Here is a 20,431-nt window from a genome sequence, read left to right as displayed (position 1 = left end):
ATGCCTTCAACAGGGGCTCTTATGGTGCTTACAGCCTTATTACCAACCTCCCTGAACTTTTTGGGGGCTCCCCCTCTTTTTTGTGGGGCTGCCTGACAGCCCGATGTTTTCCTATGGCCATTTTGAAACCGGCCTGTTGTAAGGTGTGGGCGTCGGGAGGGGGCTCATATAGAAACATCTAAATAATGTTTGGCATGTTGCGACGAAATTCCTTTCTCATATTTGGGTATTTGAAAACTGGTGCTTATAAAGCAGTGCATAAAACTGTCATTACCCTCTTTTTATTGCATTCTGATTTCTTCTTGAAGTTGGGGATGATCCCTAGAACCACAGTGTTGGGGGGTCGTAGTAGTTGTTCCCTAAAACCGCTCTGTTAGTTTGTATTTTGATTCTGTGTGGTTTTCTATGAAAACTGAATGTTTAACTCCTTTAGGGATTTTGATTTGTAGATGATCCCTAAACTCCTCCAATGATTTCCTATGGCCATTCGGAATAAACCAATGCATTTCAATGGCCATTCGGTTTAGTATGTCCCCCTTCCTGCAATGCTGGGAGGTGGGCGCTGGTGGCCCCGATTCCAGTGGGGCTGTAAATCCACGCTGGGGGTTCACAGAACGAGCCAGTGATTTAAAGGAGCGATCCAAGATGCTGGACCTTTCCCCAAAATGGATTCAGCATCTTGGATAGTTCCTTTAGAGTTCTGGCTGAAACCCAGAATGGATTCACAACCCCAACAAAATTGGAGCCACCAGCTTCCACTAGTTGTAGGCCTTCTTTCTGCTATTAAGCATGCATAGGATTGCAGCCTTAATGATTCTGCGTGTGTGTAGATTTTTGCAGATCGTGTAGATGCCTTGCCAGATAGCGTTTCCTCGGCTGCTTTCCCACAACCAGACCCAAGAGGCACAGGAGAAAAACCAACTTCAGCTGCCACCAAGAGTTGCATTTAATTTGCAAGCTACTTTGGAGTCAATCTTAGCAGAACAACTGGACACAAAAATGATTAATATATACAATAAACATCTGCAGCCTGGTGCACAGAACAAGAAAAGCACGTTGTTGGGTGGACTCAAATATAACGGGAGAGGGACAGGTTAATTTCTAAACAAAGTTTTCACAAGTGATGACATTTTACATTTTCTAAGAGGCTTTTCATTGCTTTCAGATTGATATATAACATCTAGCCACTCCAGTCAGATTAGAATGTATGCTTTCAGGGTAACTTGTAGAACTCTTCCCCACCTGGCCTCCACCACAAACAAAACATTCAAGAATCACACAGGAACAGTCCTCGACTTTCACAAGATATAGGCAAACGGTTGGGTTCTAATGTTCAAAACACTAATGCTTAATTCACTGTTGTTTCACTACCTCTCTGGGCAGCATCAGAAAATTGGGACAAGCCAAAGCTCTAGGCTTTGAGTCTGCCATAGCAATAGGAACAACTGTATTTGCTGGGCCAGGAAAAGAGAGTAATTTCTTTTTGCATACCAAGGTGTTTGGAAGCAAACAATAAGTTCAACTAAAAGAGTCTTACATTTAGTACACAAAAGTACAGTATCACAATATGACTATTTCATCAAGGCATTTTGCTCTAAGATTTTAGTAATAATTGCAGCATTTTATTGTCTACAGACTTATTTAACACCGGAGGAAGTGAACCCCCACCCAAAAACAAAGCCTCTCTCTTGCTAAATCTTTCACCTAATAGGCAAGGGTTTTACCTGATATTTTGAAACATCTGGAAACAGGGTTTTCAGTTTTAAAATAACCCCTCTTAGATTTGTGACAAAATACTATAAGCAGGTATCTAGCTGAGGCTATTTATTTATTTATTGTATTTATATACCGTCCCATAGCCGAAGCTCTCTGGGTGGTTTACAAAAGTTAAAAACATATTGCATTTTGCAGCATCATACTTGATTGAGAAATTGCATATACTGCTGTTCTGTGACATTTATTGGCTAAAGTTTTCAGAAAATTTTGAACTTTGAATATACCTGCTCAAATTCTGGTGCACCCACTTTTGGGCTGAGTTTGCTATGAATAGCTGCTGAGTAAACCCCAAGTATTATGTGAGAATTGTACACGGACTCAATTACAATTGAGGAATTCTGGTAGATCATAGTGCAATCTAAAGAAAACCAGACTTGACTATGGACTAATTAAAGAAGATTGCCATTGAGGCAGATAAACAGTATGAAATAGAGAACTGTGTAAGTTGGGTGAAAAATGTCAGATTTGAAGGGATGTTGTCAGATTGAACGCAAAAGAAAAAGCAATTTCTTAATGTTAAACATCTTGTAGTTAAAACACTTAGGCAAAATACACATAATCAAGATGCAAGTTCCATTTTTTTAAAAAAAGTTTATATACATTAGCAAAAGATTTATACAATACGATTTGGACTATAATTCAGGAAATAACAAATGTAAAAAACCTACAAGGGTTTAAGTCCAAAGCTATCCAGTACTAAACATGACAAGATACAGATTATACAAATGTATACAAATTTTTAAATAAAAGTACATCAGTACAGTTGTGTTTAAAAACTTCAAGTTTGCCATAGTGCAGATGATAAAACTGAAGCAGACCCCCTTCTAATGTTTAATCTGAGATCTACATATTTATTGACTCTAAGCGAAATATTACCATATGTCTCCTCTAGAAATAAAGGCTTGCATCCAATGATGTCCCTCCACTGACAGAAGACTCCTTGATCCAGCAGAGGGTTCCATCACTGGAATGGGGAGGAAGGTGATTTTGACCAATTCCCCCATGTAGTTTGAAAGGTCCTCTGGAACCTTCAGAACATCATGGGAGGGGAGCAGACTGTAGTGGGGAGGCTATGTGGGAGGGTGCGCCAATCAAACATCTGTCAGCAGAAGGACATCATTGGATATAAGCAATAATTGCCAGGTTAAAGAGATAGCTCCATAATTCTCTTCACCCTTCAAATGCTGCTTGATTCACTGTTCAGATAAATAAAATCTGGTTGATTAGGCTCTGTGAAAACCAAGACATCAGCCCCCAGCGCATGAGCTTATCTACAGAATAGCACCTACTACAGCTAGCCTGACCTCCTTGGGTTGAATCAGGGAAAACTAGAGATTTAAGAGAAAACATCTTTAAATGTATGGGTATGAATCCAGTTGTCTTAAGAAACTTGTTAAGTGCCTGGAAAAAATGTGCACAGAATTTAATCCTAGATTTAAAATGATCCTGCTTTTTGATACTTAATGATATGTGGCAAGGGGACTTCGGACAAAGTGTAAGATTTTCCATTTTTGTTTCTATCAGTCACCAGCACCCATTCCCCACCCCTCCAAGCTACTATTTCCTCTTATTCTGAGTCTAAGGGGTTGTTTGCACAGTATAAGGGTTATTTAAGTCACAATGAGGCTGCAATGCATGCTGGGAGTTACAGACGCCACTTTGAATATGCAACCACTGCTTGGGGGTTGTTATGTTGTGTGAACCCGGCAAGCGTGGGTTATGTGAGGTTTAAACAACTCTTGCATAACTCACAGTGTATTTTAAGGTTAAATAGCCCACAATGAGCCACAATGTATTGTCTGAACCTGGTCCATGCCTGATACTACAAATGGCAGTTCAATTCTGGCAGGGTATCCAGATGGTAACAGCTAGTTCATGTTTTCCATATCTTGTTGGTGGAAGGAATTTTTGTTTATTTTAATTACAGCTATATACAGGACTATACATTATAAATTAATCTACCACAGATAAAATATACGAAAATGCAAATACAAGCGTTAAAAAAGCCACACAAGCGTATGGAAGGTATGAAGTGCTTCCCAAAAGAGCTACAGGCACTCAGAGCATGAAACCCTATGTCTGGGATACGGGATCCATCCAATCAGCATCTCTCCTCTCAGCAACAAGCCCTTAAAAGTCACCTTAACCACTGTTTGTACAACGTATACATCAGCACCACAAGAGGAGGACTGTCAGTATATTGCTGGTGATAAGCGACTCTAAATCAGAGCTTGAATTATGTGTCAGAGGCAGCCCACCCCCTTTATTTTATGGTGGCACCATTAATTACTATTTTATACAGAAATTGGAAGATGCCAGGGGGTGGGAGTTGTGGATTTCATAACAGCCTCCCTCCCTCCCTTTCCTCTAATTCCTGGAGAGGTAATGCGTGTTTCTCCCATGGTGTCCTACTCCTTCATTTTACAAAGCCCTTATTTCCCTTAAGAATTTGAGAAGATTTCATTCACCACACCCGAATCTAATTAGTCTCCCCCATGTACAATTGGGAGATTTAATAAGGAGGATTCCTGGTGCCAGTACAGGCCCTCAGGAAAAACACACATCCAGGCATTCCTTTTAACACCACGTTAACTCTTCAACCAATAACCTTCTCCATCCAATTGTCTTCTCTCAGAGAAGTAAAATTTTAATATCTAAAATATCAGCGGTGCTCTGTCCACAACCGTAGTTTTGCCTCAAACTTACTTGACTTCTCCAAGTAAAACCAATTCATCAAAGCTACAATCCCATACATGTTTAGACAGGAAACTGTTGGAGATTTTAGGGCTTTTTTTCTGTCCAAAAGTGCATAGTGTTGCACCCTAATTCTTTTGCCTTCCATGTTAAGGCTGATGTATCAAAAGGTTCTCCAACTCTAGTCATATGGAAACATTCAGATTGGAAAAAACGTACTCGAATTCTCACAAATAAAGTTCAGAACTTTCCATAAAATCATGTCAAATCGTTACAATTCTATTTTATATGTTACAAGCAGAAAACGTTAAAATTCTACATGGACACCCTCTGAAAAATGTCAGTTCCGCACATATGTACACACAGCAGTCACATGGTGGCAGGTCACTTCCCAGGATCCTTTTCCTGTCAGAGTCCAGGCATTATGTAGGCAATATTATCCAATGTGTTTGACTGGAAAGAAAAAAATATATATACCAAATCTAATATTTTACAAACAAAATTAAAAAATGGGCTTGTCAAATAGAAAACGTAACACCTAACAACATAACAAAGGTAGTGAGAGTTTTTGCAAGCTGCTTCTTTCCTCTGGAGACACAAGAACCTGCATATCTTTCAAAGGCACCAGGGAATAGGTTCATTTGCCCTAAGCTTCTGTAACTGTGATGAAGTCAATAACAGCATGGGGCTTAGCATGAATGATTCCTTAGTTTTGCTTCCCAATTCTTTAGGAGCTGGGTCAAAACCTTTTGGTTAACCTTTGGAGCCGGGCAAAAGTTTGCGGTCACCAGAACCCTGCCTCTCCCTTTGCATGTTTTCTGCTTGCAGTGTTGTTTTAATTTTTAAGATCCAAGCTGTCTTGAGCATCCTAGCAAGGACATAAATATTTTAAATCAGATTTCAGGCACGTTTTTGCTAAAATGGCAAGGGCTGCAGGCAGTCTCTAGATAGTACAGCCACTTCCTGATAGAAAATATGAACAGTGAATTGCATGAGGCACAATCCCATCATCTTTTCAAAGTATTTTAGATGGCTAAGCAGCCTTGGGACAATGTGGAGTAGTGGTTAGCATGTCTGATTAGGACTGGGCTGACCCAAGTACAAATCCCCATACAGGCACGAAGCTCTCCAGGTGATTTTAGGACAGTCACTATATTTTAGCCTAACCTACTTCACAGAGCTGTTTTGATGACAGAAATTAGGGGTGGTGTGAGGACACATATACTGCTTTGAGTTCCTCGGAGGAAAGGTGGGGTATAAATGTAATAATTTAATTATATACATTAAATATCCTTTGATGAATTTCTGTCCATATATAATAGATTGAAGGGCAGCCTTACTCTGGGTCAATAGTTGTGCTAGTGTTTGCCACTCCTTAAAAACACACACACCAAAGAATCCTCACCAGATGTGAACTCCCCTGTAAGAAGGGAGAGAAAGAGGCCCCAAAGAGCCTAAAAACAACTACGTCACTGAATCACAAAATGGTAAGGCACTTCTTTAGGGGAATAGCTTTGCTGGCATTTCCAATTTCAAAATAAACTTGGGAACGAGTTTTTTTCCTCTGCAGTTATGTATTGAGAGAGTCCATCACTTACTTATTAAAACCATTTATAGACTGTCTTACTTCCATAGTAGTAAGTATTTATAACTAACAAAAATGTTTTCAATATAGCATATGCATTTAGGAGGAAATTTTTATTGCTGATTCCTAATTGTATTGCAACCAATATCCAATAGGGAGTCAGTGACCATTTTGCAAAGATTCCATGTTGCAACCATAGTAGCAATAACGTAATATCTGGCAGGGAAGCAGCAGCAGGAAGTTTGTGTAGCACGTTGTCTCCTGTACAAAATATTGAGTATTGGGAAAGTGGAATTACCCCTGGGACAGAAGTGCAATCAGGGAGGACATGTGGACTCTGCAGAGCATTCGAGACGCAAATTGTGCACCCACCAAGCAATACAGAGATCACATGGAAAGGCTGAGAGCCCAGAGATAGGCTCATAAATCCTGAAAAGATCAGTCCAAATTCTTTCTAGAAATGCACCACATGAACTGTGGAGAAAGAGGACACCAAGAAGAGATAGTGTTGAAAGGCATCAGGAACCGCTGAATGTATGCTGCAACAGTTACAAACCATGTCCTGAGTAAGGAAAGGGCCCCAGGGGAAACTGTAAGATGTAGCAGCAGAAACTGACACTCAAACATTAACACAGAACTTACCAAAACATGTTTTGGGCAGCCATTTAGTTCAGGTAGTTGGGACGTCAGGCACGCTAAAGGGCCTAGGGCACAGATAATCGAATCCAAAAGCACTGATAAGCTTCCTGATACAGCCACCATCCCCTGGGAAGGAAAACAAAAGAGGATGAAAAAGGTTAGCTAAAGAGTCTCCATGTCAATCTATTCTCTTTGCCGTAGACACAGTATATATATTCTCTCAAAAGGTGCTCTTGTTCTTGCAGCCTTTCCCAACCTGGCTGTGGGATTGTGGGAGTTACCTCGAGGGCACCAGGTTGGGGAAGACTGGCCTACATTATCAAGAAACATTAGGATATCTACTCAGTTTCTGTGTCTGAAAAGCTCAGAGCCATCTGCCGTGTACTCCTCTTTTGATCACCGTTTGCACTTATCACTGTTTATATGGGACGTTGACTAAATTGGCCATGCAGTCTACCACTGCCAGGTCCGGGAATTGGGGTATTTGCCTGTTCCGGATAGGGTTGCACTCCCTCTGAAGGAGCAGGTCCATAGTTTGGGGGTGCTCTTGGATCCATCTTTGTGACTGGAGGCCCAGAGCGCCCATAACCAACTTTGGTTGGTATACCAACTACACTCGTTCCTGGATAGGGATAGCCTAGCCACAGACAACCATGCACTGGTAACCACACGATTAGACTACTGTAATACACTCTATGTGGGGCTACCCATGTGCATGGTTTGGAAGCTGCAGCTAGTGCAGAACGCAGCAGCTAAGATGCTCACTGGGACAGCTAGCTGTGCTCACAGAAAACCTGTGCTAAAAGAACTGCACTATCTGCCTGTTAGCTACTGAGCCATGTACAAAGTTATGTTATTATCCTATAAAGCCCTAAACAACATGGGGCCAGGATACCTAGAAGACGCCTTTCCTTATGGCGTGGGCCTTCCACCCAAGAGTGTTTTACTTTATCTGGAACCAGCAGGGAAAGTACACACCAACAATGTACTCTACTATCAGTCTTAAGTTCTGGAGGGTTTTAATTTTTGTGAACCGCCCAGAGAGCTTCAGCTATTGGGCGGTATAAAAATGTAATAAATCATCATCATCATCATCGTTATATTCACCCAGAAGACATTTACAATCTTCATAGGAGGTCTTGCTGGCCATTCCGAAATGAACAAAAAGTCACCATGAAGAACCTCAAGGGCGGGCCTTCTCTGTAGTGGCCACCACCTCCTGGAAAACCGTCCCTCGTGCAGTTCAGGAGGCGGAAAATGTAACATCCTTAAAACACCTCCTGAAAAAGTTTCTTTTCACACATGCTTTCCCTGGGCTGTAACTTGGATGTTTTATATGGTTTTATATGGTTGTTTTTTAAAATACTTTTATAGCTTAAATTACGATTTGAATTGTTGTATTTATGGTTTTGATTGTGAATGGTCCAGACAGCCTCAGCTATTGGGCAGTTTTTCCTGATGTCCAGCTGGAATCTGGCTTCCTGTAACTTGAGCCCATTATTCCCAAAGTGTGAATAACCATTGCAAGACTATCTCTGCCTAGTTGGTATATCAGCCTAAGCTCCAAGCCACCAAGGCCAACTGTGCCTCTAGTGACAGTGATGGATCCTTAGCTAAATTCCATAGTTTTAACTTTCACATAGTTTCCAAAATGGAAAATATTTATCCTGCATTAGGTCACATCAGCAAAGTTATAAACAAATACTACACTTGATCTTAGCCAAAAGGCCGTGAAGCGATATAAACAAATAAATCACCTGCAAGAAGAAAAAAAAAAGAATCAGAGGAAATACATTGAAGAAGCCTACTATTCAGATACCAAATGCAGTTAACTAGCAGATGAGTGGAAAATCAATTTCAGTGAGTTGTTCTTTCATGGTACTTTAGAAAATAAGAGCTTTTCATTCTTGATGGAGGTGCCGTTTGAAGACAAACCCATTTGGGTAGCTGCCAAAAAACCCATTTGGACATTTTAATTTAATGTGATTACAAGTAATACAGGGTTCAGCACAGGCAGCCATCACAGAAAAATACCACGAAATGAAAGCTACAGCTACTTTGTATAACAGATTAATAGGACTGACAATTTTCATCTTTCTCAAGCATGGCTGATGTTAAGCAAGAGACGGTGTGACATTTATTTTGTAACACTTTTATTCTGCTTTTTAAACGGTTCTTTTATCTAAACCTTCATTCCATCAAAAATCCTGACATAGAATTAGCATCCTTGTTTGAGCTGTTTTAAGTTTTTAAAGGCAACTTTGCAACCAGAAAGGTCAGAAACTTACAATCGTGACGTATTGATAGACTAATCAGAGCCTTTAGAGCAGGGGTGGGCAAATGGGCAATTTGCAGGACATACTGTGTGTGTGTGTGTGTGTGTGTGTGTGTGTGTGTGTTACTATTTATGTATTAATATTTTTACTTAATTTGTAAGATCTATCAACTGGAGCCTGTTGCAAAAGACGAACACCTAGAATTAAATAATTCTGAGCCTAGGAATTTGTTTTGAGGGCCAGAACTGAATGGAGCTCACAGTCCCTCCACATAACAATCCACTTCTGCTTGCACTCCAAGCTTTCTTCATTTCAGCAATATAATTTAGGGTGGGCTGAGATCAGCTGGTCGCTGCTATTGTTCAACAATTCAGACTCAGAAATCCTTGCTGATCTGCGCCAAATCATCTAGAGAACTCACCGCAGATCCAGATCCAGACCTGCTGCCTATCACTGCTTTAGAGTAGCAAAAAGTGTCAGGGGTTGGTATAGGCAGCCCATTCTAGTGGCACTAAATGTGGTATGCAGAACAGGCACACGTTTGTAATTCGGCTCACTCCAATTACTCATTTGAACGTTGTGTGGACTACAGCACAGCCTTCCCCAACCTCTCCCAAGCCTGTTGGGAGCTGTAATTCAACACATCTGGAAGGCACAAAGTTGAGGAAGGCTGCTATAGTGGGTTAAATCCAACATTAGAGCAGACATTTTAGTATTCCATTGCTGTTTTATGTATTGTGTTGCTATTGGGAGGGCTTCTGCCCCAATAGGCGAGGAAGAAATATTTTAAATAATAATAAACTAATGAAATGAGTCCCATTCAATTCATTGGGTCAACTCTAAGTAGGACTAGCAGTGGATTTAATAATCCACTGTATAAAAATGAAATGACTGCATTAGTGCATGAAGAGCTCTTACACCTACCTCTGTCTCCTGAAGCCGGTGGCCAATAAGACTTAGAGATTCTCCCAGTAATTGCAGATGTGCAGCTACATCAATGGGATCTGTTTCAGGAACTTTGACTGGTGAAGAAGATAACACTACAGTGCTAGATGGGGACTTCTTATGGGGTGAAAGTGAACCTGTGAGAGAAGCTGGAAACAGACAGCGAACTCTTAAGTTTACATTCCCTTTACAGGCTGTATTGCAAATTCTGATGTTGGTTGGTGTGTGTGTGTGTGTGTGTGTGTGTGTGTGTGTGTGCGTGTGCACGCACACACATTATATATCTGAACACTGATCTAATGTATCGTCTTCAGCAACAGCGGTAACAGGAATTCTCTCCTAACTGAAATGGGGGAGACAGGCTTGCATTTCTGTCACTGCTTCATCCTAGTTCCCCTCTCTTCTCTTACTCGCTGCACATTCCACAAAACAAAAGTTCTGCATCAACGGCACAATTCACATTGCTGCAGAGGAACATTTTGTCAGTCCATACTATTTCATAGTAGAGTTGGAAGGGGCCTATAAGGCCATAAGCCAAATCAATGTAACAGACCATGAGTGTCACAGCACACTTGAAATTTATTTTGAACTTTTTCTGGATGCTCAACGTATTTTGATGTTTCATTAGCTGTGACCATGTAGATTTGTTCCAGCTACTGTGGCTGCTAGTGGCATAGTGTCATAACAAGACTTGATAGTCCTGGCCTGGAGCATCTTAGCATTAGGGCACTCTTTTGAGAGCTTAGAACAGGAAGGGGTAATGTGTGACTGTCCAAATGTTGTTGGACTATAACTCCCATCATCCCTCACCATTGTTTATGATAGCTAGGACTGATAGGAGTTGCAGTCCCACAAAATCTGGAAGGCCGCACGTTGTACACCCACTGCTTTAAAATCGGAATTTCAAGGTCTCTATGCAATTTGCATAAACTGAACTCCCTATTATTATTATTTTGTTAATTTTCCATGGGCTTTTAAACAACACCTTGATAGTACAGATCAAGTCTGATGCCTTGGAACATTTTAATGAAAACAGACAAAGAAGACATTGTGTTGATTTATGTGAAAGTACAATAAATCATAAAAACTATCCTGGGAGAAAAATGTGCTTTCTCCAAGAACACGGAGTATTCGAATGTAAGAACCAGTGAAGTATGGAAGTTACCTTTGAGTTTGGGGGCACCCTCTGATGAGGTTGCTTTCCTCTTCACTGTTGTAGCCTCAGCTTTATTCTGCTTGTGTTGAAGATACTGAGCCTTTTGCTTCCAAACCTGCAGAGAAGAGGGAAATAAAACTTGCATTAAGAATGCCATCGTTAGCTAGCCAACAACTCAGATGGGGCAACCGTACAGCAAAATATCTGGACAAATAATTGCATTGTGATTGACACCAAACATTTTATAATCATGAGCAGGAGGAGGGATATGTCACATGCAGACTAAATCTGGGGAAAGAATGAGTACAGGAACCATGATGGCAACATCCCAGGATCAATCCAACTCATGAGGCCTGTTCAGAAGACACCTTAAACCCTACTGGTTAAGGCTTTTGGTTAAGCAGCAGGGTTTAAGGTGTCTTGTGCGATGTGTTTTGCTAAACCCTGCTCACTCACAAACCACAGCCGGACCGTCTGCAGCAGGGTTAGTGGCTCTAACCCTGGCTTAAAGTGTTCTGTGCGACAGCATGGCTTGTGGTTAGTGCTAACCCCAGAGAACCAGTTTTGCAAGCCTGAAGTGTCATCTGAACAGGCCCATAATATATATGTGTGTGTGTGTGTGAGAGAGCAAGAGAGCGAGCGAGAGCGAGCGCAAATCTTATGGCAAAAGCATATCAAAACCTCCTTGGTCCATTGAGTCCATCAGAGACACAGCAGATAGAAATAGGCTTTAACTCAAAAATTCAATAAGGAACACTCTCCCAGTTACAACACTGATAGTCTTCAAACAGAACTTAAAACAAGTGGGAATAGCTAGCTCATTCGGAGAATTCTCTCCGCCTTCAGCTACAACATGGACTGCCGTAAATAATCATCCTCTTCACTCCCTCCCTCTTCCAGATGTATAGCATCACAGTTATCAGCACAAGCCTCGAGGGTATGTGGATTGGCGCTGCTATTCATTTGTGCCACCGCCACTTGCAGCCGCCCTGGCAAGCCACGCTCCTCCAGCCCAGGGTTTGGAAGGGTGTGGGGCACCCTGGCAACACTCTGATGGTAAGTGACGACAATCCCTGTCAATCCCTCACAGTACATTTGTTTTTTTTTAAATTAATTGGGTATTTACCAGCTTATCTTTCTCTGGAAGTTGTTTCCAAACTTCTGCCAGCTTTTTGCTCAGATCACCAAAATCTAGCAGGAAATCAGAGAAGGTAAACAGTTTAGGGAAAAAGAGAGATTCTGATGTCCATGAGGAATTTGATCCATGCACATTTATGATCATGAAAACAGCTCGCTATCTGCATGCAAAAGCTACCCATCTAACCATTGCAAAAATAGTGCAATGAGGCATAGACCAAGCTTGCTGGAGTCCAACTACTCTCAGTCTATTTCCAAACACAGTTCAAAGTGCTGATTGTAACCTTTGAAATTGTAAGGCTAAAATATTTTACACACTGGAAGTAAATCCCACTGAACTCAGTACAACTGAGACACGGATAGGATAGAAGTGTAAGTGACTTGGGAACCTGGGTATCTTAAGGACTTCCTTCGCCCATAGGAGCCTGCCTATATATTATCATCAGTCTCAGAGGCTCTTTTCTGGAGCCCATTGCTGATGGTAGCAAGGCAGGTGGTAACTGCAAACAGACTTTTCAGCGCTGGGGCCCTGGCATTGGAATTCTCTTGCCAGGAAAGTTCATCTGATGCTGAGTTTAATATTTCTTAGGCACCTGGTAAAAACTTTTAATTTCCCTGGCTTTTTTAGGTTTTAATTTTTACCTCCATTCCTTCCTGGTTATGCTATTTAATTGTATTGCTTTCCTTTTTTATTTTATTGTTATGGATTGTTATAAGCTGCTCCAAGAATCCTCTGGACTGAAGAGTAGGCTAGCAAGCATTGTCAGTAACTCAGTCAGTCTCTGTGTTGGCAGTTATGAAGAAACTGCTCTTGCTAAATACTGAGATTGCTGAATGGGTTTCGACACTGTATTTTACCCCCAAGGAAATGCAGTGGGAGAGTTAAGAGGCAGCAAAACTGACTTTTTTTTAATTAAAAAAACCACCAATTGTGACAGGGCTCTTATTTTACCTATTCCTGGATGCTCAGCCACAATGTTCACACGATATTCCTTACAAAATACTTGGTAGGCAGACATGTTTTTCTTCTTTGGCTAACAACAAAAAGGGTGGGAGGAAGAGAAAATAATACTTTATAATACGTTAGCAATACCAATTTCTTTCTAGCTCCTATACAAATATCAGAAAAAAGATCTCCTGGTGCTTGTAAGCGGGTTGTTTTCAAACCATTTCTCTCTACGATGTATATTAGCTGGCTACTTTTACAAAAATACAGCTATAGAATAATTTGGTAAGGTTCTTCATTTGTCAAACATCTTCTAGAGAAAGATGGGAATCTCTCAAGATGCAGTAGCTCCGGTTGTTTAAAGTTCAAGGATTAGATATTTATATACTTGGTTCTTATTTCTAAAGTTGATTAAAAAAAAACTCCAAAATGGCAGCTAAAATGGCACCTTTGACCACCGAAAACTGCTGCTCATCCCCATGCTCGAATAGAAATACGGCAACAATAATTGCTATCGTCCACTTTCTCTGCAACTGCTTTTTACCTTTTCTTTTTCCAGTTTCTCGGCCTTCTCTTTTTCTTCTTTCTTCTTCTTTTTCTCACTCTGGCCATCTGTATGGAAAACAGGAGGTGGCGGCGGTGGCAGTGGTGCCGGCGCAGGGGGATGAGGAGGAGCAGGAACAGCAAACTGTGCACTGGTTGGAGGGACTGGCAGCGGAGCCAATGCTTCTGCTCCCGCCGCTGAAGAAGAAGAAAGCCCAGGACTCTTCTTAGATTTGGAGTGCTTCTTGTCCTTGTGTTTCTCCTTATCTTTCTTCTTTTTACTCTTCTTTGACTTCTTCTTCTTCTTTATCTCCCGGTACGAATCGTCGATTACTAGCTCTCCGGCTTCCAGCTCCCCTCCAGAGGAGGAACCAGATTCCAGCTGAGGTTCCAGGCCAGAGAGCTCAAACTCACCGCTTTGGCCTTCTGGGAAAAGGGACGTGTCTGGGCTGAAGCTCTCAGCAGCTGGAGGTGGATGCGACTCTGGAGGGGGCTTGTGCTTCTTACGGGATGATTTCAGGAGGCCGTGCGCGTCATGATTTGGGAGGAGCGGGCCTTGGTCGTCCCGAGCTGACTTTTTGGAGGGTTTTTTGGTCGCTGCTGAATGTGGGAAAGGCTCCTCTACTGGGCTTCCCCCCTTCTCTTTGGGTGACAGGATGAGTTTCATCTTTAAGCCATCAGGCTCCCGCAAGGTCAGCATTTCAGTGTTCACATAGGGGGGCTTTGTCTTCTTGGACTTGTGGGACGTGCCATCGTCCGAGGGCTGGTCGCTGCTGCTCCCGCTCAGCTTTTTCTTGTGGTGCTCCTTCTTGGCCTCTGAATAGCCAGAGGCAGGGAATGAAGAATGAGAAGATTTTTCAGAGGGCCTTTTCGAGGACTTGGAGCCTGTGGCCAAAGGGGAGGTGATTGCCTTCAGTAGATCCATGGCAGTGTCAGCAGAGGGTGGACTCAGCACTACTTTCTTCTTCTTCTTTGAAGTCAACTCCAAAGGCAGGGAAAGCTCAAAAGGAGGAAGATCTGAAAGAGTCCAAGAGGTGAAGGATCAAAGAAGGGACATGTACACCACATATCACACTTAGCTTCACCTACACACCATAATTGTGTCAGGTGGTTATTGTTCTCCACGACCTGTTATTCTAGAACCCGAGATCATCCCATGAAAACTGATTGGTGGGAGATTCAGGACAGTTAAAGGGACTTATTCAAACAGCACAGAGTTATATGGAATTCGCTACCACAAGCCATAGCGATGGCCACCAATTTGGATGGCTTTAAAAGGCAATTGGACACATATGTGGAAGAGAAAGCTACCAATGGCTACTAGTCCTAATGGCTATATGCTACTGTCAGTATCAGAGGTAATATGCCTACGTACACCGTTGGTGGGGAATATGACCCAGCACGGCACTTCTTATGAACAGCAGTGAACTTTAAGAGGGATTTAGCTCTGGGTCTGCTACAGGGGTGGGCAATGTTTCTGCGCCTGAAGACAGCATACAATGCCACATCAACTGTGCGCGGACACAGGCTGGGTTCACAAAACACACTAACCCACCCAGTGTGGGTTGTTGTTGAACTGTGGGTTGTCATGTTGTCTGAACACAGCATGTTTACTGGAGGGTGGGTTATTGCGCTGTCTGAATGCAGCGCGTCTTCTGTGGGATTGCTTATTAACCATGCAGTGTGGCTTGTTAACCATTCAAACAACCCAACAAGAAGCTATGGGTTCTCAAGGTGGCTTGTTCAAGAAAAAATAAACCACACTGCAAGGTTAACAAGCCACCCTGTGGAAAATGCACTGCATTCAAACAACACGATAACCAATGATGGGTTAGCATGTTGTGTGAACCCAGCCTGAGACACACACTCTCTTTCACCTCCCCCTCCCCCACCCACCCTATGTGAGACTTTAACCTCACTCGCCTCCCTGCGAGTGTTAAGTGTTTGTGCGGGACTGGGGCAGGAAGAGAGAAGGATGTTTGCAACTCACTATTCTGGCTACATCTTTTTCTCCTCTCTTGAGTCTTGAGTTGCTGTTGCCATAGCCTGCTTGTTTAGTTTATCCTTTCTGCGCATTTTTAACTACAGAGAATGAATTACCCTTTCAAAAAAGCCACAATCAGTATTCTGATGATTGCAGAGAGATGTGCGACTTTCCCCCACTCTTTTGCTTGGTGAAAGATGTTTCATCAAGTACCCCATATCTGTGAAAGTCTTTAACGTAAAGCAGGGGTAAGGACCCTGATGCCATCATGGGAGGACAACTCTCACAATGTCATGGGAATTGTGGACTACAACTCCCGTAAACCCCAGCCAGCAAGACCAGGATTGTGGAGTTGAAGTCCAGGGTTGTGGAGTTGAAGCCCTCTCCCTTCAGACAGCAGGCTTTGAGGAAAAATGGCCCTGCCTCTTGTTTTACCTCCCTGAAGTACAAAGCATACAAGTCTTTTAACTATAATCAAGAGTCTTGAAAGGGCCATTCCATTTTTCTCCTTCCCCCTCCTTTGCTGTGTTGTCTGCCACCCTTACCTCTATAAGTGTACTCATTGGACGAATGCTTCCTCTTCTTCTTGTGAGACTCTGTTCCCAACAAAAAGAGATCACTCTCCTGCAAAACAGCATTTTTTTTAAAAAAAACCACAAGACAATGACGATATTTACACACGTGCTTCTGATACAGATGAATCTGGAAGCCACTGCTTTCTGCTAGTAAATCTGTTCTCTACAACATTTTCAAAGCCAATTTCTGGACTTATAGTCTGAGGAACGACTGGAATTTTAGAAAGTACACCATCAAGAGAAAGCAGAATTTTCCCACTTAAGAGCAGAAAATAACTTTTCCTAACTGATTCTTTTTTTAAAAAAAAAGCACAACAAAAATAATCACCTCTAGACTAATAGGAGAAATTTCAGCTCAAGGGGAATGTTTTGAGGAAAGGCTGTCTCTGTTAACATCCCCAAGGAATTGAATGAGGTAGATCACACCTCGTTATTTTTCAGGCGATCTGCAGAATCAGGAAGATGACAATATATCAGTTTGCATTCCATTAACACTAAAGATGATCTATGTAGCCACAAGCACATACTTATCATTTATAATGATGTATAATTATAATTTATATTTATAATGTTTTATATTGTTTATAACAATTTCTAATTCAAAGGGTAGTTTCTACCACCTTAGCAATGGAAACTCCAGAAAAAAGGAGGGGGAAAAAGATTTCTGAAATGAGTGGAAGATAAAAGGTTGTATTCATCATATCCTGGTTTCTAGAGGAGGAGGAGACCATTTACAGATCTGAAGAATCATAGGATCGTTCAAAACAGAGAAACAATAAGACTTTTACATCTGCCTAATAAAGCCCTGAGAATCCTACTCCCTCAGTTCTCTCAATATGGTATTTATTACTACAAAAATAGTGATGGCCAGTAGCCTAGATCAGCCTTGTAAATAAGTCCCCAAATGTTGCCAGTCTGCAAACTGGCTTACTAGCCTGCTGGGGGATAGCAGCTGCACTTCTATGCTGGGCAGAAAGGAGGATTTCCCTCCTCTAGCAGCGCACTTGGCTTCTATGGCTTGTATCCAATGTTAGCCTAACTTACGTCCCATTCATTTCAATGAATTTCCCCTCAGTAGGACTAATACTGGATACAACTCTACGCACCAGGCTACACAGAAGCCTGTACACTTGCTGCATGCAATTCCTGGTTGCCTATGTCTACCAGGCTACTGCTTAAATAGAAGCCGATATGGCTTTAAAAGGTGAGACAAATTCCTATCTATAAAGCATGATCGCTACCTGAAACCATGATGTATAAAGGCCATATACCTCCGAGTACCAGATGCTGATGATAAACAAAAGCTTTGAACTTTATACCACCCCGTTTATGAACTTGTGCAGGCAACTGGCTAGCCACATTTGGAAACAGGATGCTCTGTCTGACTCCGCAAGACAGTTTTTATTTTTAATGCCAAGTTTTTTTGTTTGCTCTTTTTTTTACATAATGGCCTTCACTCCACTAAGAGAAAAACACTGAACAAACAACAGGTTTTGAATGCATTCCCGATTCAGCGGCAGCCCCTTCGACAGAGTCAGAATGGCAAACTTTCCCAATCTTATCTCAGACTTCCTCACCTTCAGCCTCTTCTTTGAATTCTTCCTGACCTGAGCAGCTGTCTCCTCCTCTTCCCGAAGCAGATCCTTGTAGGAACGTTTCTTCTCTCGCTGGGTTCTGCCGGCTACTAGTCCCACCTCATCAATTCGATCACTCTCTAAGCAGTCTGAGGGAGGAAACGTATTTAAAAAATAAACTCACCGCATATGACCACAACTATCATTGAGGCCCAATATAGAGCAGAATGCACAAAAGGAAGCAAGCAAGCAATCACACACAAAACAGCGGGACCTAAACACTGCAATACAGAGCACTGCTCCAAGCCTTTGGGCAAATGCACTGCACTTTATGCTGGAGCTCTTAGTTTCTTCCCAGGAGTAACAAAAAACAAAAAGGCTGCTCAACCAAATGCGGGCCCAGGGATCGGTGTTGTGCTGTGTAGAAGATCTGGATCCAGTGTCCAATCCAGAATAATTATTGCATGGAGCTGTCAGGGTTATGGAGCGCTGTTTGTTGCCAAGCCCAATCGTTAATCAGCACTCTGAACAATTGTTTGAGACTCGTGTTCCAATCCTGCTTCTCTCAAATCTCCAAGGATAAGGGAAGGATCCGGAATGCTGCAGAAACCCAATCCATGCAGGACAATGGCTTTCTTTCCTAGTCTCTCACTCCATGGGCCGGGAATGGTACTCTCCCTGTAACACCTCTCAGATTATGAAACAATCCTACCTTCTTTTCTCTTGGAGTCATCATAAGCCATGGCGGTTCTGCAGGGGCCTGAGAATGTGTTGCCACGTCTGGGCTCCTTCCCCCGTTCCCGTCTACAGGACAAGGTCTAAGAAACAGAGAATGAGAATAACCCTCCCATAAAGCGGAATCAAAATGCAGAAAGGGATTGAATGAAGATTTTAAGAATGAAATGGGAAGTAGAAAGATGAAGAAGTGTGCCTTCTTGGCTTATCTTTACCGTTCAAAGATACCAGGGCTCAGAGGAAGATGATTTAGGTGGTATGATTTAACTGATTTTCATATTAAAAACAGGGGGAGGAATGTTTTTCTGAGTGGCCACCAAGCCTCTATGCCACTAGTTTCAAACTGATTAACACCATGTTATGTATTTGATTGGGCATAAGGAGTGGTCAAATCGCTTTCCTCAGCTTTTGAGATGTTATAAGAACGTTCATAGAGTGAGATGGCATTATACCTCACATCTCTAAGCAGAAATGGAAAAAGGTTAGACACCCCAGGTGTACGGGGTCTTGTGCATGCAGGAAGAGAAATGTAAGAACTTTGGAATCACTCATTCTAAGATAAAATGAATCAACTCATCCAGCCTACCAGTCTTGTGTGATGTACGGTGATGGCAAACTTTAGGGAAGCTAGTGGCAGTGTGGCAACAATAAGAGTCATCCCCATATTCCCCAAAGGTGTTGCCCCGAGTACCAAATGGCAGAAGGGAAATGGGGACGGGGAAAGAAAGGAAAAGCAGGGGAAAGAGGGAGAGAGAAGACTGAAAGAAGCAGTCCTTTTCCCAGGGCCTCTGCAGCATTTCCAGCCTCTGTCACCTCAAACGCTCAGGATTTCCTCAACCTGGTTCAGGAATGACTACTGGTTCAGGCAAGAGGGGCAGTTGGTATTTCTGCTATTGCTTTATTCATTCTGCCTCTCAAAATGACAGGGACCAGCTAGCTTCATGATTGACATGTGATCTCCCCCTAAGCATAGTTGCAGGTGTTATTTTTGAGTCTCACAAATAAATTAAAAGATTCAGCTCCTGGATAAAAACAAAACATTTTTATTTATTTTTGTTTATGCTGTTGCTACAACCAACCGTTTTTTAAAAAATATATTTTTAATGGCAGCCATAACGCGCAAAATCAGAGCTGTGATGCTCTTGAGGAAGACAAAATTTCTTCGGTTCCTCTACAGAGTAATAAATGTATTTTATAAATTGTGCCAGAAGACGAAACTCCTAACAACTCTCAACCATCCGAGGTCGTCTCACACATTAAAAGGGAAAACTATTGGACTCCATTCCAGAGCAACAGACAGGAGATCTTCCATCCTGCGGGCACTTTGAAGGAAGAGCTGTCGGTCTATGAGAACTCCCACCACCGTTATCCCCGCAGCACACCGTCTATTTGGTACCACCGGCATCCCCGGCCAATGCACTAGCGAGAGCGAAGGCAGCCCAGAAAAGCCCTGCAAAAAAACAAGAGAGGGAGAGGAAAAAAAGAGACACGTCTCAGTTCTCGGAGGTGCTTACAGTCAACGGGCAGACCTCCCATAGACACGCGGTAATCCGGCAGAGAGGGCGCCGCCCCCGAACCGCGGCAACTCCCGCCGGGAACGGGGGAAGGTGGCGGCGGCGGCGGTGGCAGCAGCGGGGAAGGCTTGGCCTGGAGAGGCGTCGCCGGACTTCTCCGAGACGGGTCTCGCGAGAGCCTAAGAATCCCGGGCTTTCTCGCGAATGGATAAGGGAGGTCCAACAGGTCGGGAGGGCCGAAATGGCGGTGCTCTCGCGAGATCTCACGCCGAGTCCATCAAAGGCCGCGTCTCGTCGCTTCTTTCCCTATTTGCTTTTGCGCCGGCGAGTTCGGTGGTGGTTTACGAAGGGT

At 42.6% G+C, this 20,431-nt stretch overlaps 1 protein-coding gene and 1 pseudogene across 3 annotated transcripts; both read right to left on the bottom strand.

Annotated features, from left to right (window-relative positions):
- Positions 1 to 2,358: 2,358 nt before the first annotated feature.
- Positions 2,359 to 20,177, bottom strand: HMGXB4 (HMG-box containing 4). 3 transcript variants are annotated; one of them, XM_063133463.1, is made up of 11 exons: positions 20,080 to 20,130; positions 18,543 to 18,648; positions 17,834 to 17,979; positions 16,227 to 16,305; positions 13,699 to 14,714; positions 13,161 to 13,242; positions 12,198 to 12,262; positions 11,081 to 11,186; positions 9,895 to 10,064; positions 6,698 to 6,820; positions 2,359 to 4,923 (listed from the first exon to the last, which is right to left on the bottom strand). In XM_063133463.1, the coding sequence occupies exons 2-11, from the start codon at positions 18,571 to 18,573 to the stop codon at positions 4,879 to 4,881; spliced, it is 1,863 nt and encodes a 620-aa protein (XP_062989533.1). In that variant the 5' UTR covers positions 18,574 to 18,648; positions 20,080 to 20,130; the 3' UTR covers positions 2,359 to 4,878. The 3 variants fall into 3 exon arrangements, with proteins under 3 accessions (XP_062989533.1, XP_062989534.1, XP_062989535.1); XM_063133464.1 differs by lacking the exon at positions 18,543 to 18,648 and having other exon boundaries at positions 20,080 to 20,177; XM_063133465.1 differs by lacking the exons at positions 17,834 to 17,979; positions 18,543 to 18,648; positions 20,080 to 20,130 and adding an exon at positions 16,585 to 16,599.
- LOC134404357 (U2 spliceosomal RNA) lies at positions 8,295 to 8,434 on the bottom strand (annotated as a pseudogene).
- Positions 20,178 to 20,431: the final 254 nt, after the last annotated feature.

The sequence above is a fragment of the Elgaria multicarinata genome, chromosome 9 (assembly GCF_023053635.1).
Source record: "Elgaria multicarinata webbii isolate HBS135686 ecotype San Diego chromosome 9, rElgMul1.1.pri, whole genome shotgun sequence".
Classification (NCBI taxonomy): domain Eukaryota; kingdom Metazoa; phylum Chordata; class Lepidosauria; order Squamata; family Anguidae; genus Elgaria; species Elgaria multicarinata.
Note: the sequence above shows the minus strand (reverse complement) of the source record. Positions and strands in the feature narration are given on the sequence as shown.